At 37.5% G+C, this 24,961-nt stretch overlaps 1 protein-coding gene across 2 annotated transcripts in view; it reads left to right on the forward strand.

Annotated features, from left to right (window-relative positions):
* Positions 1-24,961, forward strand: part of CYB5R4 (cytochrome b5 reductase 4) — an 84,807-nt gene that overhangs the window by 37,220 nt on the left and 22,626 nt on the right. The window contains exons 5-10 of one of the 2 annotated variants that reach the window (XM_068551703.1): positions 8,487-8,516; positions 10,677-10,737; positions 12,150-12,207; positions 13,818-13,911; positions 15,721-15,753; positions 17,709-17,831. In XM_068551703.1, the coding sequence (XP_068407804.1) occupies positions 8,487-8,516; positions 10,677-10,737; positions 12,150-12,207; positions 13,818-13,911; positions 15,721-15,753; positions 17,709-17,831 (399 nt within the window). The remainder of the gene's footprint in view (positions 1-8,486; positions 8,517-10,676; positions 10,738-12,149; positions 12,208-13,817; positions 13,912-15,720; positions 15,754-17,708; positions 17,832-24,961) is intronic. The other variant, XM_068551704.1, reaches the window with a different exon arrangement.

Below are 24,961 nucleotides of genomic sequence, written 5' to 3' on the forward strand. Positions count from 1 at the left end.
GAAACAAAAGCAGAATTTCACCCCTTGGACTTTATTATTTGTATTATTTGTATACGAGTAATTATAAAAATAATTATGAACAAAAATAGTTATGTTTGAAGTGATTAGGAAAATAAGAATGAATTGGTAACATGAGTAAAGCAAGAGACTGCTAAAATAATCATGTAAAATTGAAAAAAAAAATAGAACTCCTAGAAATGAAAAATGGAGCTGGTGAGATTAAAAAGTGCATAGCATGAATAGTTAGAGTATAGACGTAGTAGAAGAGTTGAGTGAACTGCCAGACTGAGCAGCAGACGTTGAACAGAACGTGGTGCATAGAAACAAAATGATAGAAAAATATGCAAGAGACGCGGAGGATAGAGTGATAAGATCTAACACTTGTCATCAGATTTCCAGAAGGAAGTAGTAGTGAGAATGAGGAAGAGGCAACATCTGAATGGCTGAGACTATTCCAGAACTGGTAAATCACAAATCTCAGATTTAGCAAGTTCAGCAAATCCCCAATCAAGATAAATAAAAAGAAATCCACACATAGACTATTCATGGTAAAACTGCAGAACACCAAAGACAACAGCCAGAGAGAGACAGGTTTACTAACAAACCAGTGATTAGTAAATTGACAGCTGATTTACTAGTGTAATTTACTGGCTGTTACTGCTAATTTACTAGAACATCAACAGGAGACAAGGAGAGCAGTATCTTGAAAGTTCTGAGGGAGAGCAACTGACAACCTAAAGTCATTCAGTAACAAGGATGAAATAAAGGTAGTTAAGACTAACAAAAACAAACAAACAGATTTATGAAACCAAAATCAGAAGGGTTGAGGAAACTGGGATTTCTGACTAAATCCTAATGGTGGAGAACTAAACCATAATGAATATTCCTTCTCCTTCTCACCACCTGGTTCAGGGAAGTGCAAACATATTTCTTATCCAGAATGAGAAATGGACTCTGAGATACTGTGTATTCATAAATTAAAAGTTTCCTTTTTCACACTGTCTCTGGCCCTGGGATTGGTTCCTGAGGCTGCATGATCCGTAGAAAGAGCACAAATTTCACAGAAACTAACACGGCTTCAGATCTCATCTCTGCCTCAGATTACACTCATAAGCTGTTGATCTTCAGCATCAGTTAACAGATCTGAGTGTTTTTGCTCAGCAGTGAAATGGGGTATAAGAATGAAACATCTCAAAGTCATTGTGAGGATTAAATAATGTTTGCTAACCACCTGATGCATTAGAAGCAACAGGTGGTGGGAATAGTAGAAGTGGTTATTGCTGTGGTGGCTACTTTTGCTCCTCTGCTCCTACAATACTGAGGCTGCTTACATTTTCTATTCCTTTGTGTCCCTATAATTATCAGCATGTGTCTTAACCATGGCTCTGCTTCTGGGAAAAATTAAGTATTATCATTATTATTGACAGGGCATGTGAGAACATGTTTATGAATCTCTGTTTCACTATAAAGCCTTTTTGGATTATAAGTGTTTTGCTAGGATGAGGCCAGTAGCAGGTAGTGATGTGAGAGAACTTGCAAGGCATTAGGAAGCAAAGACAAGAATTTTACAAATCAGGAAAGTTGTTGACTGCAAGTAAATGGATCGGGTTTTTTGGAACAGTAGAGACTTAAGATCCAGCAAGATACAGTCTGAACTCCAAGCTAACCAGAACTAGTAGATCATATAAAAGGGACAAAGTAACTAAAGAGAAAGGTTTAATGTGTCAAGAATGTTCATGATAATTAAAGTGAATGTTGTTTTAACAGTACCTCCTGTGCCTTTCATCTACAGGCAGAGATTGATCCTTGAAGTCTGCTGGCATGAGACTTTAGGATAGAAACTATTAGATGGGGTGACCATGTAATTGTCCAAACTGGGGCAGATTGGAGAATGAATGGAGCCTCTATCAGTAGTTACACTGAGACAACAGGGGGCAGGCAGTAAACTGTAACTGTAGCAAACTAGAGACAATGTTCACTCTACAACTAGAGCTTCTAGATGAAATGGGAACAGAGATGAAGTGGGAATAGAGGATGAAAACAGATTAAGTAGGAATAGAGGATGAAAACAGAGACGAAGTGGAAACAGTAGGTGGAGACTTGCTGACGTGAGGATTTATAGGGGGTTGGGGGGTGATGGATATACTGAAGAGAAATGTTGTATGTGGGCTTCTTTCAATACGAGATCCTTGACACCATCTTTTAGGTGGGGTGACCTGCCAGACCCCAGTGCAGGGAGGAGCCAGAAGTAGCATTTTGTAGGCATCCCCACAGCTGAGCAGTCCTGGGAGGACAGTTTTCCATTTATCTACTGGCTTCTAGGGTAGGAGTGGTATCTGGGAAGAACACAGAAGAGCTAACATTGTCAGGATATAAAACACATAATACTAGTGGGTCCTTATCAAGAGAAGAATCAGTGGGTTTTTTATAATCCTTTGTTTAAAAAGTATTGTGGTTTGTATTGTGCTTTAGAAAGATATCAATAATGAGTAAAGGGAGAAACTTTGCTTGAAAAGGTGAGCTTCAGTTATTGATTATTTATGTGGAACACTTCATTCTCTGGCAAAGATGACAAATGTTCTTTTTGCCCTTTTTTTAGTCCTTTGTTGTCATTATTACAGCCACTGGCCACATGTGGCTGCTATTGAGTACGGAAATACTCTCCAAATTGAGATGTGCTACAAGCGTAAAATACTGCATTTCAAGACTTAGGATGAAAAAAAGAATGTAAAATATCTAATAACTTTACATTGATTACATGTTGAAATGACAAGATTCTGGATATGTTGCATTAAGTAAAAATATATTATTAAAATTAATTTGACCTGTTTCTTGGTACATTGTTAATGTGGTTATTAGAAAATTTTAAATTATATTTGTGGCTTGCATTATATTTCTTCTGGACAGCACTGTTCCAGATCATAAATGTACTCTTAAAATTTTAATATATTATATTTTTTAAATAGTCACATTTTCTTTATATATATATTTTTTTATTGAAATGTAGTTGATTTACAATATTGTGTTAATTTCTGCTGTACAGAAAAGTGATTTAGTTATATATATACACACATACATACACATTCTTTTTTTTAATATTCTTTTCCATTATGATTTATCATAGGATATTGAATATAGTTCTCTGTGCTGTACAGTAGGACCTTGTTGTTTATCCAGCTCTATATATAAAAGCTTCCATCTGCTAAACCCAACCTCCACTCCATCCCTCCCCCACCCCCTCCCCCTTGGCAACCACCAGTCTGTTCTCTATGAGTCTTTTTCTGTTTCATAGATAGGTTCATTTGTGTCATATTTTAGATTCCACATATGAGTGATATCATGGTGTTTGTCTTTCTTGTTCTGGCTTACTTCACTTAGTATGATAATCTCTAGGTCCATCCATGTTGCTGCAAATGGCATTATTTCATTCTTTTTTATGGCTGAGTAATATTCCATTGTATATATGTACCACATCTTCTTTATCCACTCATCTCTCGATGGATATTTAGGTTGTTTCCATGTCTTGGCTATTGTGAATAGTGCTGCTGTGAACATAGGGGTGCATGTATCTTTTTGAATTAGAGTTTTTTCCAGATATATGCCCAGGAGTGGGATTGCTGGATCATACGGTAGCTCTACTGTTATTTTTCTGAGGAACCTCCATACTGTTTTCCATAGTGGCTGCACCAGTTTACATTCCTACCCACAGTGTAGGAGGGTTCCCTTTTCTCCACATCCTCTCCTCTCCAGCATTCGTTATCTGTAGAGTTTTTAATGATGGCCATTCTGTAAAATAGTCACATTTTCTAATGGCATAGCCCAGTGTCAGGAATGTTTCTTCTTAATTTCTCATTGTTTTATCATGGCTTCTAATACTTTATGTTTTTAGTTTTCACAAGCACTTGCTGACTATAAAGCACTTAGAATCATAGATCAGTAGAATACTTTTGAGGTGGAAGAGGGATTTAGAGCTGTTCTAACACCCTCAGTTTAAAAGGGAAGATCCTGAGGCTTGTAGGTATATTTACCTTCCTTAAAGGCTTCAGTTATTTAATAGGAGAAGCCCACCATTGAGAGAAATCCTGGGTGCTTCCTTTTGTAAGGCAGAAAATCACCTCATTAAAGTTATCCTCTTGCAAATAATTTATTTCTCTTTGGTATATGCCAGTGGTTCTTAACCTGGGTTGAGTTTGCTCCCCAGTGGACATTTGGCAATGTCTGGAGATGATCTGGTTGTCACAGCTGGACTAGATGCTACTGGCATTCCCGTGGGTAGAGGACAGGTCAGGGGTGCTGCTAAATGCCCTACAAGGCACAGGATACACTCCCACGATGAAGAATCATCCGGCCCCAAGTGTTCCTAGTGCTGACATGGAGAAACCCTCATGTATGAATTAGTTTTTTATTCTTAAAAATGGTGGTATCAGTGGCATCACTAATTGGGTGGGCTGGCTGCCAGCTGGGAGGTCAGCTTCTGTATAGTCAGTCAAAGTTCCCTCTTCTAGGAGCTACCGTTTCCTCATTGATAAAATGGGGACAGTTCAGGGCTCAAGTGGGTGGACAGAACACAAGCTCAGAGGCTCAGTACGGGGGAAGCAAGACAGTTACTAGTGGAGAGAAAGGGGCGGGTGTCATGATGAAGTGGACTTTACTGGCTGAGCAGATTTGCTTTCTCAGCCAGGCTGCCTTCATTTGCTTTTGTGCTATAGGTCCCACTCTCTGAGTGATTCCTTCCAGAAAGATATAAGGGACAGGTAATTAAAAATGGGGGGTGAGAAGTCCCTGGTCAGGGGGCAGATGCAGGCCTGAGCAGGAAGTGGGTCTTGCTGTATGATTGTGACTGGCCAGTGTTTGGTTTAAGTTAGTATTTGTTTTGTTTTCAGAGAGAAATGATTGTTTTTAAAGTGTTGTTTTAAAAATATTTATTTATTGATTTATTTGGCCGTGTCGGGTCTTAGTTGCAGCACGCGGGATCTTTAGTTGCGGCATGTGGGATCGAACCCGGGCCCCCTGCATTGGGAGCATGGAAACTTAGCCACTGGACCACCAGGGAAGTCCTGAAAAATGATTTTTGAACATGTGTATATTTGTGTATAGGTAATACCAAATAAGGAAGGAGTGGTTAATCCCTCTGAGGATAGGACAAGAGTAGAAAATAACTAATAAATTGGAGAATTGAATAAAAAATGACAAGTATAGCCTTGAAAACAGAAAATACGAGCTTTTAAAAATGCAGTATTTGCTGTGATTAGTTAAATGAGTAGTGGAGAGAAAAACTGACCAGGAATAAGTAACTATATACTCTGGTACTTTTAGAACTTTTTAATCCTGGAATTTTTCAGAGTATGTGTTTGAACTTTTAAACTTTTATTTTAATTCTGCTAGTAGACTACTTCTAGGATAAGGAGTAAACTTCTGGGCCTTGAAGTTTGAGAGATGTACAAAATTTGAAGATGATTCAGACGATACTTACAAAGATAAATTAAGGAGAGTAAAAGAGAAGGATAGTTTAGAAATACATAAATTATTAAATTTTATAGAATTTGAGAAATGAGTTTATGACTTCGGAAACAAAACCAAGAATTAGGCCTCAGTTGTATTATGAAGAGTTAGTTCTCTTTAGAGATGAGGAAGAATTTCTAGAGAAAAATGGTTATTAAACACATTGTAGAGAACCAGGGAGTCTTCTGGCCAGGCAGAGCAGTAAAGGGAACATGGAATGGTACACTTTGGATTTTGTGACTAAGATCCCTGGTAATAAGACGGAGCTCCTATCTGATGGTTACGTGACATCGGCCTTTTGGAGTGAGAAAGGAAGATGGGGTATGTAGCTATGGATAAATATGACATTCAGATATGAAAGTGCAGTGTTTGTCTTCCTAGAATGTTTTTGTTCAGGGCCTCCTGACAAATGCATACATATTTTCAAAATGTAGCTAAAATATTATTTCCTCAATGAAGTCCTTTCAGATTCCAAGTAGCAATGCCCTCCCTCATCCCTGTGCTTCCATACCACCTTCTATATATCTCTTTTAAAACATTTATCTTATCATATTGAAAAGACCATATTGAAGTTTTCAATTCAGTTCATTTAATTTTTTCAGTAATGCATTCACATGATTCCAGAATGAGAAGTGCCATGGTCATACCTTTGTCTCCCACCTACCCTTTTCCCTCCTGTGCACAGATGCAGGTAACCGTGTTATTGTGATCCTTCCAAATCATCTTTACGCATGTATAAGCAAACTGAACATGTAGCCGTATTTTCCTAACTCTTTATCCAAAGGGTTTCATATTGTGTCACTATCCCTATTAAGATGATGGTCAACGGGTATTTGTTAAATGAGTGAGTATACTAGTAAGACAGGGTTTGTTTGTTTGTTTGTTGGTTTGCTTGTTTTTTAACTTTCCTCATCCCAGGGGATCCTTCTGTGGCTCCACTTAGAAGAAGTAAACTAGATTGGGGTCACAATTAAAAATTGTCGCCAGCCCTCTTACCAAAGAAGAGTTGAGTGCTGATAGATCACAGCTCCAGCCTTCTAAAGGACTCTGACCTTTCCAGAAAGCAGAGGCTCTGATCAGAGTAATGCAGTCTAACCAATATTATAAGAAGATGCAAATTTTCTTGGCCATGGAGCCAACCAAATGATGGAATTACTTATCAAGACAGAGTGTTAGATTTCTTGTTAGAGAGGGAAGTGTCTCATGTGCCTAGAGTAACTCTGATGTAAATGTGCTTAATAGTAAAAAAAAAAAAAAAATAGTCTCACTTATTTCTGTGACTCAGTTTTCAAAAAGAGTTGCAGAAGTACACTAGTGGAGTTTTAAAGATATTTTAGATCATTTAGGTAGATGTTCTCTTCCTACTGGTACTTCTTGTATTAAAGAAAAAAAGACTCAGAAAAAAATGAATAACTTAGCAGGATCCATAAAGTTCTGACAGGTTCAAATCAATTCACATCAGACAGGAAGTAATCATATGAGATGACATATTTTTTCCCTAGAAACAAATTCCCTGGGGACAAGTTTTCAAAATCTGTGAGCCTCTTAGATAAAAACAAGTTGTTTTACATGATAAATGAGATTCATCAAACTGCCAACTATGTTGTACACTGATAGTAGGTTTAATTTACTTATGTTACTGTGAGTTTGCTATTTGTTCTAAGATATTGATAAAACAAATGATCACAACTGCAGTAGCAAAGACAGATGAAATTATATGAAAGTAAGTCAGCAAGCAGGGACATCAGTGATCCCTTGCAAACTAATGACTAGATTTTCATCTGGCAGTTGAAAAACAAAGCTCATTTTGAGGCATAATTTAAATGGTTTTTAGGTCCTGTGTCTTTTCAGAAAGTATTATCTCTCACAATGGCATGTTAAGAAAAATGGCACTTAGTTTCAGGGGAGATGAAGTTTAATCTCGGCTTTGCTGCTAAAGAGCTGTGGGGTTCATTCAGGTCCTGACCTCTGATTTTCAGCCTTAAATGAGGGGAGCAGATGATAATTTGGTGTATGTTGTTAAGATCCCTTTCAGCTATGAACTTATTTTGGTCAAAAGGGGAAAATAGAAAGAATGGTTATCTGACCTCCTTAATCATGGGTATTTTATAGCATGTGAGTGAAGTGGTAGTAATTATGGGATCTCTGGTTGATTGAAAATCAGAACATAAAAAAATTTGAAAGCTTTGATATACGTACTTTGGTTTCTTTTTCTACAAAACAAGATGATGTCACCTGAACAATTAATGTCTATCAATTTAGTTTATACTTGAATATGTTGTGTTAGCTTGGCATTCTTTTTTTTTTTTTTTTTTTTTAAACTCTGGCAACTTGCTGAGGGTTTTATTTTGACATATGGTTATAAAACTTGTGGTGATCAAAATATAATATAGATTTGTGAGCTGGCTGCCATCCTGAAAGAAAACACCCATTAAATTTTTTTCAGGCTTGTACCCCTAATGATTGATTACACTGATATACAAGTGAAAGTCTTAACACATTTTCAGCATTTTGGCCATTTAAATTTGGAGTAATAATAATCATTTTAACTGCTCACCTAGATAGGAAAGATAATAAGGTGTCTTTCTTTGGGTTAATATGTATGTTTCATATATAAAGTGTAATCTAATAAACTTTGGATAGTTTTGACTAATTTAGAATATGATGACAAGGACAAAACTTGGGTCTTTATGTGCTTTCTAAAGAAATTAACCAAGATATTAGAACAAAAATGTCCAAAGAAGGAGGAAAAAAGCCCAGTGAAATGGTAGACAAACGCCTGCAGAAATGGCCTGCAGTCTTCAGAGATGAAATTTCTTACTTAAAGCATAGGCCATCTGTTTATCAGCCTTATTTCTCTCCTCAGGCCTCGGAAGAAAGCCCTTCAAGAAGAGGGCTGTTATCTTTAACTCAATAATATTAACCGATCTTCTCTCTGATGTTACAATATTCTTACCTAACTTTTTTTCTAAACCACTGTACAGACTATCATGAGGAAAAGAAACTCTTAAACGGTAAGTCATATACATTTATAGTAAAAAATGAATGATATTCACATGACTGTGTACAATATTGCCTCACAGAATTATTTGGGGTATTTAGATATTTTTTATACAAAGGATGTGTTTACTTGCCTAAGCTTAGAGGATTTGGCAGAGAACTTTGTAGATCCCTTATTGCAGCCCTCCTTTTTTTTTTATCTTTATATACTGATGTTTTTAATTTATAGGATAGATTTTTTTTCAGGAGTGTAATTACTGTTTACACTCTTTTTTTTATATATATCTTTACTGGAGTATAATTGCTTTACAGTGTTGTTAGTTTCTGCTGTACAACAAAGTGAATCAGCCATATGCATACATATATCTCCCCATATGCCCTCCCTCTTGAGCCTCCCTTTCCCACCCCTCTAGGGGGTCACAAAGCATCGAACAGCCCTGACTCTTACCATAGTCCCTTCTATAACATCCCTGAACATGTGTTCATCTGCCCTCAGCTTGAATACTCATCGTGACTAGGAGTTCCACGCTCAGAGGCCAGGCTGAACGTGTCCCTCCCTCAGGCACGGGTGCTCTTCCAGTGTCTACACAGATGCTGAGCAGCCAGCCTATTAATCTCCCCTCCTCTGGGCTCGGCGGCTCTGGCTTCCTCAGCCGTTCAGTATGACTTGGAGTTATGACTGACACTGCCGCTAACCCCCCAAAAAAGTTTGGTATGACACTTACGAAATGCACGGGGCTACTCTGACTGAACCGTATTACTAATGTATGTTTAAAAATTGGGGTTTTTTTTCTCCCTGTTTGCACAAGAAAGTTATAGAAATTCAGCTAATAAGCTGGATTGCCAGATGAATTACCTTTTCTTTTTTAACTAGAAAAGATTGTCTTATTGTAGACTACTTTATGCAATTTGTGATGTAACACCTGAAGTTGTTTGTCTGATAGTATCACTGATAGTATCTTTGGAGCTCTTCCGTGTTCTCAGAGTTTTCGAAAACAATGAGAAAACCAGAGCCTTGAAAATGCAATGTTGAGGACTTCCCTGGTGGCGCAGAGGTTAAGAATCCTCCTGCCAATGCAGGGGACACTGGTTCGAGCCCTGGTCCGGGAAGATCCCGCATGCCGCGGAGCAACTAAGCCCGTGAACCACAACTACTGAGCCTGTGCTCTAGAGCTCATGAGCCACAGCTGCTGAAGCCTGTGTGCCTAGAGCCCGTGCTCCACAACAAGAGAAGCCACCGCAGTGAGAAGCCCGTGCACCACAACAAAGAGTAGCCCCTGCTCGCCACAACTAGAGAAAGCCCGCATGCAGCAACAAAGACCCAATGCAGCCAAAAATAAATTAAAAATTAAATCTTTAAAAAAATAAAAATAAAAATATAAAATTTGATGCTGGGGCACATCCACAAGAATGTCTAAAATGACAAAAGACAGAATGCCACGTGTCAGCAAGGTGGTGGAGCAACAGGGCTCCCACACACTTCTGGTAGAAAGTGTAAATTGGTATGACCACTTTGGAAAACTGTTTAGCAGTATTTACTAAAGCTAAACATATACATGTCCTATATACCTACCAGAAATGTAGATGGATGTTCTTTAAGAATGTATATACATGTACAAGAACATTTATAACAGCACTCTACGTAATAGCTAAAAACTGCCCAAATGTCCATCAACAGGAGAATGAATTGATTCCGGTATATGGTATGTTCATACAGTGTAGTAATACTCAGTAATAAAAAGGAACAAACTGCTGATGCATTCAGCATCCTGGATAAAATCTCAGAAAGCTCCAGACCTGATTTATTGTTTAGTATTAATCATGCTGATTTGACATTAACTGAAACGTCTATAGAGCTGGACCAAAAAAGCCAGACCAAAAGAGAACATATTTTATGATTCCATTTTTTATAAAGGCCAAATGCAGGCAAAAACTAATCATGATGTTAAAAGAATAGTGGTTACCCTTGGGGGAGGGGCGCTGAGTGGAAGGGGGCACAGGGAGGTGCTGGCTACAAGAGTATGTTTTACTTATGAAAATCCATTGAGTAGTACATTTATGACTTGTGTCCTTTTATAATACTTCAATAAGAAGTTTACTGAAAAGATGGGGGAAAAAAAGAAAAATGCTACATAGATGAACTGTAGCTATTTTGTTTGTTTTTCTTTGTGAAGGCATGCTTCCCAAGAGCCAAGTGACAGATCCACTTGCCAAAGAAGGGCCTAGTTCTCCAAGGTATGCATTCTTGTTTTACTTTTTTAAAGCTTAATCAGTTCGACACCAAAATATACACATTAAAAAAATGGCTCTAAGTTTGATTTATTGCTTATTATATTAATTATGCTTCTTTGACCCAAGAACTGCAGTGCCTCATTTATCAGGCATTGTTGGAGAATGAGCTGTTCCATAAATATGAATTTTTAACATAACTGAAGTTTAACCCATTTTAAACACCACAACTTTAAAAAAGAACTATTCAGAACTATTTTTTCTGATTATAAAATATACATTCATGGTAGAAAACTTGGAAAATACAGAGAAATACAAAAGAAAGTGATAAAATCAGTTGTAATCCCATCAACCTTGGATATAGACTCTTAATATTTGGTTTATTCCACACAGTTTATTCATGTCATACCTATTTCCATACTATTCTATTTTGATAATACGGTGTTACAGTATATTCTGTGATCAATTTCCTATGTCCTGAAAGATTCTGCAAAAGCATTTTTTGTCTGTATTCTATCATATGATGGGAATTGATCATAGAATATCCATAATTTATTCAACTCTTCTATTTTTTGTGTGTCTAGTTTGCTTTATCAGTTTTTAATGGAAATCCTTCAAAATGTATTGTACCCTGTCTTAGTAAATTAAGCAATCCATGTATATTTTTGTTAATGATATTTCAGATGCCCTTAGGGTTATGTGTGTTATTTGTAGTCTTTCTCTTACCACCTTTTCCCCTATTGTGAGTCTATAACAGCAGCTTCCGGCTCTACTTGCTATACCTGTTAAATTATTTCATATTCAATTTTAAGTTAAGGGCCTCAGGATACCTCCTAGCATTCACATTGGGGGCCTGTCTACAGGTAGTAAGTGCAAAAACCGAATCAATTTGATCAATAGCTATTACAAAACCGAAGACTTAGTTTTTCCTTAAGTTTTTACTGTTGACCATTAAACATCCTTGGTGAGTTAATTTCTTGAGGAGTAATAATATATTTGTGAGAGGGAGGAGTGAAGGTTAATAAGCATGTCGATTTTGTCATGCTCCTTCAGAAAACATGTTGTGGTATTGCTCTGATAAGAGGAATTTTAGATGTGTAACCTTTATAAAAAGTGCCTTGTCAAGGATGTTGTTTGTTTTTATCCAAGTTGGAATACATGGAAGTATAAGTATTTTAAATTGAGAAATAATTGCTTTATTATTTATTTCATGGTAACACCACTGATTATTTACAAAAAAAAACTTTACCTAGAGAAATATATTTCTCACTGTAGATTTTGAACTATATGTTTTAAATCATGTATTCATTGTGTCATATTTTATATTTTTAAATTGTATATATTTTAAAATTATATATTTAATGATTTAATATATGTTACTGCACATGATTATTTATTCTTTTTAAAATATTTTACAGCTATGACTGGTTCCAAACAGACGCTTTAGTCACCATTGTCATATATACTAAACAGAAGGTAAACACATTTTTAAGATCAGAAAAAACAAAAAAGTAAATAATAAATGTTAGCTATGCGCAGGTGTACTTTTCTAAGAGCTCTGCTTGTATTAACTTACAGCAACTCTGTGAGGTAGATCCTTTCGTTACCCCTATTTTACAGATGAGGAAACAGAAATTAAGTAATTTACCCAAAGTCACACGGTAAGCGGCAGATCTAGTGTTTTGAACCCAGGCAGGCTGGCTCCATAGTATATGCTCTTAACAACCATGCCATAGCATCTTAGGGAAAAAAGAGACTAGGAAGAAGCATATTTTATGTGCTCTTCTGTGATTTTTTTTGTGTTTAAGCATAGATAACAGCAGTGAGAGTCCCAGTTTAACTTCACCATACGAACTAATTTCCTGCACTTAAATTGGAATTCAAGAGACAGGAGAGACTGTACTGCTGGAGCTTAGTATGCTTAAGCCACTAACGGGGTTCAGTAAATGCCCTCTGAAAACTAAAATTAAGGAGTTAATTCATTCACTAAGTGTTTATTGAACCCCTGCTTCATTTGCAACACCATCGTAGAATTCAGGAATCTAATGATGGGCCAGATTCATAGAGACTGAACTCCCACCAGGCTTACAGTCCAGCTGGGAAATCAGATAAATAAGCAGGCAACTTACAGCATCTCCAGACACATCCTCCAGCAACTGGCAAGGTTCCCATACTTGAGGAACTGTGGAGATTTAAAGACAAGTTCTGGCAGCTAGGAATTTCTGAGAATTCATGCTACTTCTGTAGTAGCAGAACCACATCTGAGCTGGTGAGTTCCTCCTACTCCTGCAGCAGGATTTGCTGGCTCCGCAGGAGTGACCAGCCTCTGCCTGAAAGAGCCAGGAGGCCCAGAGAGGCACTGCTTGTCCCGCCTTCCACTCCCTCTTGGCATTGTCTCCTAACCAAGCAGACCTGAACCAAGAGGACAGGGCCTGGCGAGGTTGGGGTCTGTGTGCTCTCATTGGTGATATCAGTGAAGCACAGAGGATGGATGATTAAGGGAAGGGGGAAGGTTTCTACATGGAATAATGTATTCGGTGTATGGTGTAAACGATAGGCACCAAAATAACTTGCACCAAAGCTATGTAGAAATTAGAGACATCTAAAAATTTGTTAGTGAATGTATTATTATTATTATTTTTTTGATAAGCTGAGCCTAAGAGGTTGTGTTATTTGCACAGTGTCACGTAATAGTGGAAAGATAAAAATGAACGCAAATATCTTGGCTTCTTGTCTGATTCTAATTTTTTTTCCAAATTATCTATCCAGCAAATATTTGAGCACCTACTTGGTGCTGAGCAATATTCTGAAGACAATATTCTGCCCCTTACACTTAGAGCGTAAAGACGAGTGTGTAAGGTAGACATTAAGCATAGACAAATGCATAGTTAAAATTGTGATATATGCTTTGAAGGAGAAGAACTGGGTTGTATGAGAGAGCAAAAAACAGTAATAATGTGTATTTAGCTTGTGGGTTCTGTAAATAAGTACCAAATGAACTTCCACTGATCAGCTTAAAAGTACAGTAATAGGAGTTTGGTGAAAAGTTTACTTTTTAATCCTTCTCTTTTCGATTTCCATTTAAGGATATCAATTTAGACTCAGTAATAGCTGATCACCGGGATGATTCCTTTAGAGCAGAAACAGTTATCAAGGATTATTCATATCTTATACATATTGGTAAGTACCTTATTCTGTATTAATGGAAACAACTTTTGTTTCCTTTAGGTATAGTAGTTACTGGTGTAGAGTCTCGGTACCTATAATATTTTATGTGCCATTGTCATTTTGGTTTGTCATTTTTGATCTTTTGTTTCTGTTATTTCTTTATGCTAAGGAAAGCGCTAGCAAATGGCAGTACAACCTCACTTTTCCCAAGTTTAAACAATTAGGTGCGATCAAAATCAATAATCATATGAAATACTTGTTGGCCCAGCTTTGTAAGACTCTGTAACTTAATACCTACAAATAAATCTCCGGAGGCCTGCCTGTCATGTGCTCCCGCTGAGTAGACATCACCAGGCGCTGTTCTATCGGCCTGTCTCTTGCCAACCGCAAGGTTATACTGTACCCCTCAGCTGCCTGTCCCTTCATGGGCAAAGACCTACCACACACTTCACTTCTGTCTGTTTTGAGAGGTTACAGATCTATCAGGGGAAAGAAATCAGGACTAAAATCTAGAATCAAGGTAGCAGATTCTTAATCCATTTCTCACCCATAATGACTCTAGGAGTTCATCCTTTTCTCCTTTAAAGGAGGTAATGTTATTCTAGTTAGAAAGTAGAAATGAAACAAACCAAAACAGCAAGAAGAAAACCGTATTTTAAGCACACATTCTTATGTAAAGAACGTTTCATTTACTTTTGCAAAACAGAGACTGAAATTCTCCAGGCCTCAGATGACTCGAGATTCAGCTCATGGCTTTACCATATTAATGAAGGACCTTTAGTCCTGAATTTGATTGGAGTTGATAGATGTTTTTTCTTTCTTATTTTCCCCCCATTCATTAATCAACCTCAAATCTTGAACATTTCTTCTAGAAATACATGCTACCCTATTTTTTGCTAGCATAAGATCTAATATATATTGCCTCTTAGGGAGAGTTTTAATCAAAAACTCAGATGTCTAGAAAAGTATACATTATTCATTAGCTCTGTCATGATTTTTCTTTAAGGAAGACCTCTGTGTCAGCATTTATTATGTTTCAAATACTTTATGGCTAGTTCTGTTCACACTGTAGCAATTGTATCTTGCACACATGTAAAAAACAAACAAAAATTCCACAGTCAAAAATGTGAAACTCCTGGTTGCTAATATTAGATCAGAAGGACTAAAATAATGCAGAATTTTAAGTTCCACATAACTATATTAACACAGTGAACTTTAGAGCAGATGTTTGTAAAAATACTTCTTGCATCACCCCCTTCTGGAATGTAAGTTCCATAAGAGCAGGGCTTTTTCTCTTTTACTAACTGTGATAACTGTAACACCTGGAAAGTGCATAACACGCATAGATACCCAATAATTTTCTTTTTCAATAACTGAATGAATATTCAACTTAGACAGTAAGAAAGGAAACGCTGAGCTAGACCCAGTCCCGGCCTGTATTCACACACGCACGTGCACACCCTGGAGTATGTGTGTTTCACGTGCTATCTCTCCCTGCCTTGCTCCCTTCTTGGTTTGTAGCATTGTCAATCTGGGACTATCCTTGCACCAGCGTGGGTTATCCACCTGTGGGCAATTGAGTATTTACTCCTTAATTAATAGGGAGAGAAATGGAAAAATTGAAGATACATGTTTAAGTAATTTGTCTCAAGATACTGTACACAGTATTTTGGTTGTGTTCAGTTTCTTTCTTTTGATTTCTCAGGATATGTTTGAGAGATTTGAAATGGTGCATGAAAGAACCATTTAAATGATCTTATATGGTGTTTGTAGACCATAGGAACTGAAGTTGGATCTTAACTGAAATTTTTTTTTCTCCAGCCCTAAGTCATGAGATTCAGGAAGATTTTTCTGGTAAGCTACCAAAAATAATTTATCTTTGTACATATACACACACACATATATATACACACACACGTGGGGGGGGGGTGGACAGCATTTGTCTTATTATTCATTTGTATATTTTCATGTTGCAGACAAGGACCTGATGTTTTCTATATAAGCAAATACATTAATTTTTAAATGTACTCTTTTCCCTCTGGTTTCAGTTCCCCCCACGCCTTTTTTCTTTCCCCTTTTTCATCTCATATCTTTGCCCTTTCCTTCTCCTCTCCTTAGAAAAAAAACTTCCTGTCCCCATTCTTCCTTCCGGCCCTACTCCTGACATGCAGCTTGTAGAAATATACTTGACCAGACCAGACAAATTTTTCTTAGGTGTATATATTCAAATATTTAGTATTGACAGTGCACATTAAATTATGAATATTTCTGCATGTAAATACACAATGTGGATTTTACACAGCTGTTTAGCAATAGAAGACTCATCAAAGAATGGTGGTTTCTTGCTTTTTGTGTTTTTCTTTAGCTTTATTGAAATATAATTGACAAAATTACAATATATTTAAAGATTTAAAGTGTACAGTGTTATGATTTGATAAAGGTATATGCTGTGAAAAGATTCACACAAATTAATTAACACATCCATCACCTCACATATTTACCTTTGTGTGTGTGTGTGTGTATGTGTATGAACACAAGTTCTGTTGTCTTAGCACATTTCAGTTATACCAGACAGTGTCATCAACTGTTGTCACCATGTTATACATTAGATCCTCAGACCTTATTCATCTTGTAGCTAAAAGTTTGTACCCTTTTATCAAGCTCTCTCTATTCCCCCCTCCCCCTGCCCCAACTCCTGGCACTATTTTGCTACTCTCTTGTTTCTATGAGTGTGACTTTTTTTTTTAAATTCCACCTATAAATGATACCATGCACTATTTGTCTTCTCTGTCTTATTTATTTCACTTAATATAATGCCCTCTAGATTTATCATACGTCATTGCAAGTGGCAGGATTTCCTTCCCTTTTTTAAGGCTGAATAATATTCCATTCTATATTCATGTATACATGTGGTTTCTTGTTTTAAAGTACTGTCAGAGTACCTTACACCGGTTCTATGCCTTCCCTTTTCTTTATACCATAGTAAGTTCTATAAATTGTATAAATTAATCTCTTTAAAGTCAAGGACTTCTTATGTTTGTTAAGCTTCAAATCAGTGCTCATTGAATTGATTTGATTAATCTGTGTTTAAAAGTTGTTAAATCGCTACTGAATTATGTGTTTACAGTAGGGAAGGACAGATTGTTTCTAAAGACAAAAAGAAATATACTTTCGGTCTTTAAAAGCACATTCAATTCATAAAATTTAATCAGTTTGAAAAGTTAATTTTATTATTGTACTCATGTATTCTAAACTATTTTAAACATTCAAAAATAAAAAGAGAATCTAAAAGATTTTTAATTATCAAAGATTGACATGCACTTTATTGGGATTCATTCTCCTGAAGCGTTTTCTATGTTTATTAGGCTCAATATTGGTTTACTGAATTCACTCATAAGGACCCCTCAAATCCCAAGAAATGTTAAAAGAGTATAAATTAAATTTGCTTTTGTGGATCCATTCAATGGCTAATTTGTATGTTTAAGTTTTTTTTTTTTTTTTAAGCTATGTGTTAATTAGTTGTCATGGCTCTATTTGAGCTTGTATGAAAACTAGCATTATGTATTAGTTTGACCCTTGATAAATTAATTTGAAAGAAGTTAATCTGAATCTAACATAAACTGGATTTAACACCATATAAGGCATAAACAACTTTGATGAACATGTACACAGAATTTTATTTATCTCACAAATGCTCAGTGTCATTCATATCTGATTGGGACATTTGGGTTGTTTGAGAAAGATTGGTTTAAAAGTAAAACCTTATATTTAGTATCAACGAATACAAATGGAATTTATCTTCTTTTCAGTGCGAGTTGTTGAGAATGTGGGAAAAATAGAGATTGTCCTGAAGAAAAAAGAGAATACTTCTTGGAAATGCCTTGGTCATCCCCTGGAGAATCATAATTCACTTATTCCAAAGAAAGATAGAGGTAGGCTGTGCTATTATTTTGAGTCCTGGGTTAATGAAAATGTTGTGTCAGTGGCTCAGTTGTATCAGAGTTTGGAAGGCCACTTGCAGTGAGCCAAAGTGTCCTTGTATCTCTCTCTAAGGAGTTGAAAATGGACATTGTGTCTGTTATCCTCCTTTTTTTTTTAAGCAGAAATTAAATTTCTGACTCTGCTATCTAATGTTTAGACATAACAAAGGTCATTTGGTAATGATACCTAAATGGAGAAACCCACTCAAACTCCTGTCCAACCATTCACTCCTTGAGGTTTTTTTTTTTTTTTTTTTTTTTTATAAAAGGTTCAGAAACAAGTTAAGTTTATGCCTTGTAGGCACATCTAGTTTTTTTCTGTTAGAGAAGGCACATTTACTGTCTCTCTGCTTACCTAAACCAGTTTCTGAGTTTATTCCTAAAGGATGATACCATTCATTTCCTTCCTTTCTTTATTTTTTAAAGCTTTTTATGTAACTATAACATTTATAGGCAAAGGTGTATATTACAAGTGTTCTACGTGATGAATTTTCACAAAGTGAATGCACTCCATGTTTTCTCTTTGGAAACTGGTAGGATTTGCCTCTTCCAAGTGTTTTGAAATTTCACAGTTTGATGTACCTTAATGGGGGGGTCTGCTTTCAACTTCTGTGCCGAATGTTCATCCTTTTTTGCTAATATTTCCATTACAGAAACTTAAGACCCTCAGGCCTGGGGAATACTGATATTTCTTCCCTCCGTGGTCTGTTCTTACTTTTTAGAAACAGTCTTACTTTAAGCCTTCTTAACCAGTTCTCTAATTATCTTGTCTTTTCGCTCTCATTTTCAATTTTGTCCTTTTCTTCTACTTTTTGGGAGATTTCTTCCGCTGTGTCTTCCAGCTCTGCTGTTGTGATACTCATTTCTACTCTCGTATTTTTAACTTTGGAGAACTCTTTTGATTTTTGTTCCTTTGTTTTAGCATCCTATTTTCTATCTTCTCTTTTTAAGAATTATAGTGTTTGAGAGTTTTTGTCTCCCTGTGTAGCCTCTGTTCCTACAGTTTGTTTATTTTGGTCTGTCTTTCATAGTAGATGCTTTCTTTGAATGTCTGCTGATCCTTGACCATCTGCTTGTATTTCAGGGTGGAACTCTAAAAGCTGATTGGAAACTCTGTGCATGTGGGTGTGGCTTGTTGACAGTAATATTTAGTATGTGGCTGGATGGTTTCTTCGGGAAAAGTCTGACGCCAGTATTTTGTCAGAGTCTCTCGGGTAAACAGTCTTCTACCCCGCATCCAGCATTTCAGAAGTTATATAGGAAAAGAAGGCTGGGATATCTGTAAACTTAATTTCCTTTTTTTTGCCTAGTATACCATATTAGTCTACTAAGGCTGCTGTGAAAAAGTACCACAGACTTGGTGGCCTAACAACAGAAAGTTATTTTCTCACAGGCTGAAGGCTAAAAGTCTGAGACCAAGGTGCTGGCAGGGTTGACTTCTCCTGAGGCCCCTCCTTGGCTTACAGATGGCTGTGTTCACATGGTCTTCCATCTGCGTGTGTCTGTGTCCCTATTGCCCCTTCTTATAAGGACGTCAGTCACATCGGATTAGGGACCATCCTAATGACCTCATTTTCACTTACTTTTTAAAATACCCTGTCTCCAAATATAGTCACTTTCTGGGGTACTGGGGGTTATGACTTTGATGTTGAAAATTGAGGGGGACACAGTTCAGCCTATAACATATACCCAGTCTAGAGACCCTTTGTTTTGCCCTCTACGGAGAGAGCAAAATTCTGATATTTTGCCAGAATAGGAGAGAATCAGTCATGTGGCCGTGTGAAGTAGGGGAGGACTTCAGAAAGCGGGGGAGGCGGCATCTAGGCTTCTTAAATGAACTTTCTTCCAGAAAGTGGTTTTAGCTCTGCCTTCACTCTGATTCTAGAGATACTTGGTCCTGCCAATTTCTGAGCCTCAAAGGGATCTCATATTACAGATGGGTTGATTCTTGGCTTTTTGTTTTTGTCTAGCTTCGGATTTAGCTTTACAGAGTCTACTGAGTCAGTTACCAGTCGTCTCTTTGCTTTGTCAGCTCCCAAACTTCTGTTGCTTTTTTATTTCTGTTCTTATTGTCCTTGCAGGCTAGGCCTTAAAAAAACAACCACACACACAGAAAAAAAAAAAACATCTTTGCTGTTATTTTAGGGAGGGGTTAGAAGAAACTAACTGCATGTATTCAGTTTAGCATCTTTAAATATTTAAAATTATAAGAATGTATTTGTGGATAGTATTTTAATTTTCAGAAAAGTATCACGTGGCTGTATTTTGAGTACATACTGTGTGTAGAAGGCTATTTTAGGTATTGTGATACGAAACAAATAAAAGGCATCAGAAATTATTTTCCCAGGCGGAAGAAAGGACATACACAAACATGAGACTGAAGAATACTTGTATCAAGAAATAGGCCAGTAAGAGCAAGTTACATAGTGCAAACTTGAATGTATTCTAAGGTTACCTTAAGTGAACAAACAGATGCAGATGAATTTGACCTTAAATGACTCTCCATGAATGAAGGAGGTGAATATCAAGCAATGATTTGAAAGTGGCCTTAAAAAAAACCCCAAAAAACTATGAAGGGCTTTCCAGGTATAATTACTGGGTACCTATTGTGCCAGACCTTTTGCAAGTGGTAGAGAAAGAAAATGTAAGCCATATGTGGGAAAGTTCAAATAGAGTCATTTTCCCAGAGCAGGAGATCTCAATTGTGTGGTATAAGGTAGGGAGAGAGAACATAGGGGAATAACTGAGTGATGTAGCAGATCAGAAGAGAATAGGTAGAAGACAGTGAAAATGAAAAGAGGTATTATTAAAGTGAAGTCTGTTGCCCTGAAATTATCCGACTCTCTAGTAATTGGAAAATCATATCAAACCAGGTAAAAGCTAAGTCCTAGAAATAAAGGATGCTGAGAACCCAGGCTGACCTCCATTTGGAAATAGAATGAACATTGCTCAAGTATTCTTTTCTATAATTTCCTGAGGCTTTCCATGAACTCTTTCATCCCTGCCATAAATTTTGGCTTGAATCATGAACCACCGTAGTTCGCTTTAGCTTTCTTGTCTGAAATTAGAGCCATACATGTATTTTTCAGTGAATTAGATTTTCCACTTTGGAAAATGACTCAGAGTTCAGGGTTGTTTTTTTTTTAATTTGTTTGACAGAATTAGCATAGATAATTTCTTCTTTGTCCTTTCTCTTCCTTAAATCATGACAAAAACTATAGGTTAGTTTCCGCACTAGCAAAGCTGAATACTTACATGACCAGAGTATTATGATTAACTTGCTGTCAGTAGCTTCAAATGTTCAGTCTATCACGTGGCTCCTTGGTTTTCAAGGAGGTTTTCATGCTGGCTTCCTCTTAGTGAAATTTCTTAGTTTAAAAATTTAAGTTTGAAAATAAGCATGTAAGTTGAAGACTTAGTGCACTACCTTCTCATGTCATTTCTAGAATTTACTTACACAAAAGATTCAAATATAGCAAAGAACATAATCAGAGAAGAGACACTACTTCGTTTTTACCTTTAATCCAGCTGTAATAGTTAGTAAATTAAATTATATGACTAGAACCAAACTACCATTTGTAACTTGGGCGCTTCCAATTATTTTCTTCTTCCCAAAGATGAATAGATGAAGATTATGAGTGAGTAATTGTGTGTGTGTATGTGTGTGATGACTAACGAACTTGTGTCTATTAAGAGTCAGAAACTAATAGATAATTGGATTGCTATTTCTGTAGCCAACCTAAAGTTTATTTTAATTGTGATTGCCTTTAATATGGGGACTCAGATCACCAGACAAAGGCAGTTATACAGATTTGCCAACGAACAACTCAGTAAATGAATATTGGGATACAAAATTATAAACAAGATTTTAAAAAATTGTGTCATAATTGTGATAGGTCAGCAGCTATTTATAAACCTCTAGGTTAAATATATATAGAATCTATAACTGTCCTTATAATTCAAGTTGAACTGTATGAAATCACTGATATTTATTTTTAACCTAAGAAAATGGCAGTTTCTCATTATTTGAACTATACTTTCATCAGGGCTTCCTAACTGCTAACACCACACGCGCACGCATGCACACACACTGAAGTACTGTCTGTACGTGTAAATGTGCTTGTCAGCACTCTGTGAGCAGTCACTTAATTGAGGCTTTCTGTGGAGCCTGTGATTCTGCAGGCAAGCTGTTCGCTGCCACAGTGAACAACAGCTCTCGTTGCAGGTGTAGAAAGAACCACCCTCACCCCTCCCCTCCCCTTCCTTGCCTGTGCATCCATGTTTCTTTGCTGCCTAAAACAAGCATTCAGAATGACTGGAAAAGAAAAAAATATATTGTGGATAGCAAATAGGAACTTCACTGTGCTTTGTTCTCTTAAATTGTCTGCTCAGCCCAGCAGGTGTAAAGTCGTTGCTTGCACAGTAACTGTAAGATGCTTTGGCATTTTGCTGTCTTCTTCTTACTTCTAGCGGAATGGCCTGAATAAGAAGAAACACAGAATAGATGGGGCAGGCTGCAAATGAGTCAGAAATTATTTACTATACTAAAAGATAGAATAGAAGAAGTTTAAAAACTTAGAATTCAGGCAGTTCAGGCACTTCAGTGTATAATGTTGGCTGAATTATTAGTTATGGAACCGAGGAAAAGTGATAAGCACAGAAATGTTCAAATCTAGTGACAACCTTGCTATGATGTGGACCCCATTGTCTCAGGGCCCCATTGAATCTAGTCTTGGAGAAAGAGCTTCCTTTCTCCTAACTTAATGCTAATATTTAACTCTATAAAATCCTCACTTTGAAAGAAGGATTCAGCTCACATCAGTCTAGGTGAGGTAGTAAAAGACCTGAATACACTTCAGGTATATATATATATTTTTAAAATAATTTTTAATGTCTTTTTTAATAAATTTATTTATTTAATTTATTTTTGGCTGCGTTGGGTCTTTGTTGCTGCGCACGGGCTTTCTCTAGTTGCGGCGAGCGGGGCCACTCTTCGTTGTGGTGCGCAGGCTTCTCATCGCGGTGGCTCCTCTTGTTGCGGAGCACAGGCTCTAGGTGCGTGGGCTTCAGTAGTTGTGGCACGCGGGCTCAGTAGTTGTGGCTCCCGGGCTCTAGAGCACAGGCCCAGTAGCTGTGGCACACGGGCTTAGTTGCTCCGTGGCATGTGGGATCTTCCCGGACCAGGGCTCAAACCCGTGTCCCCTGCTGTATGAACTGGCTGACCCCGGCTGTATGAACTGTGACAGATTTCTGTAAAGGAAAAACTCAGATTTTTCCTGTGTAGGAAAAAAACTCACTTCCTCCCTACTGTCTTTCTCTCCTATGTGTCTCCTTTACTGTTCACACAGAACGCTTCACTTCTGACACTTCTGGTCCCAAATACCTGGAGATTTTCCTCCACAGCAGGCAGTTTTTTGCAGTACCAGCTGCTGTGTTGCAAGTTTACTCAGTTCTGACACTGTCTACCTGGAGACACCATCGGATCCCACAGGTTAAGGGCTCAGTACCACATGATCCCTCCCCCCGTCCCCCAAAACACACATACACTTCAGACGCCAGTGGCAAGCCCAGGTTACCACCTGTCCTTCTGACCAACTGGCTATAGATGGGAGGTTCCAAAGACCCCTTCCCTGGGCTTGATTAATTTGCTAGAGTAGGTCACATATGATAAAGGATACAGATGAATATCCAGACGGAAGAGATGCAGAGGGTGAGAGAAGGTCTGGGAGGGTCCTGAGCACAGGAACGTCTGTCCGTGGGGAGTTGAGGTCTGTCACCCTCCCAGTGTTGATGTGTTTGCCCACCTGGAAGCTCTTTAAACCCCCTGCTATTGGGATTTTATGGAGGTTCCTCACGTAGGCATGATCAGTTATTAACTTCATTTCCAGCCCCTCTCCCCTCTCCAGAGGGTGGGACGTGGGGCTGGAAATTCCAAACTTCTATCATAGCTGAGTCTTTCTGGTGACCAGCGCTCATCCAGGAGCCCACCCAGAGTCACCTCATGAGAACAAAAATGTTCCTGGTTCTCTTATTACTTAGGAATTTACAAGGGTATTAGGAATCCCGTGTTAGAGATGAGGGTCAAAGACAAATACAGTGGTTCCCCCCTTATTTGTGGTGTTGCTTTCTGAGGTTTCACTTACCGCAGTCAGTCGTGGTCCAGAAATATTAAATGAAAAATTCCAGAAATAAACAATGCATAAGTTTTAAATTGTGCACCGTTCTGAGTAGTGTGGTGAAATCTCAAGGCGTCCCGCTGGGGACGTGAATCATCCCTTTGTCCAGCGCATCCCACCCGTTAGTCACTTGGTAGCCGTCCGGGTTATCAGATCAGCTCTCGCGGGATCACAGTGCTTGTGTTCAGGTCACCCTTATTTTACTTAATAATGGCCCCAAAGCGCAAGGGAAGTGATGCTGGCAATTCCAGTATGCCAGAGAGAAGCCAGAAAGTGCTTCCTTTAAGTGAAAGGGTGAAAGTTCTTGTCTTAACAAGGAAAGGAAAAAAAAAAAAATCAAATTATGAGGTTGCTAAGATCTACCCTGAGAACAAATCTTCTCTGTGAAATTGTGAAGAAGGAAAAAGGAATCCGTGCTAGTTTTGCTGTTGTACTTTACACTGCAAAAGTTACTGCCACAGTTCATGATAAGTACTTAGTTAAGATGAAAACGGCATTAAGTTTGTACGGTAAGATATTTTGAGGGAGACAGACCACATTCACATAACTTTTATTATGGTATATTGTTATAATTGTTCTATTGTATTATCAGTTATTGTTGCTAATCTCTTACTGTGCCTAATTTATACATTACAACTGTATAATATGTACATATATATAGGAAAAAGCCAGAAGTTTCAGGCATCCACTGGGGGCCTTAGGATGTATCCCCCACGGATAGGGGGGAACTACTGTGTAAAGAACAAGAGATGTTCCTAGTGTTCTTATCACTTAGGATATTATAAGAGTTTTAGGAACTCTGTGCCAGGAACCGGGGGCAGAGGCCAATATATAGATTTTCTCTTATCTCACAGCCCAGCCCCTGGTCTCTGGCCGTGAACCATTTATATCAAATGATACACAGCT

This window comes from Eschrichtius robustus, chromosome 9 (genome assembly GCF_028021215.1).
Source record: "Eschrichtius robustus isolate mEscRob2 chromosome 9, mEscRob2.pri, whole genome shotgun sequence".
Classification (NCBI taxonomy): domain Eukaryota; kingdom Metazoa; phylum Chordata; class Mammalia; order Artiodactyla; family Eschrichtiidae; genus Eschrichtius; species Eschrichtius robustus.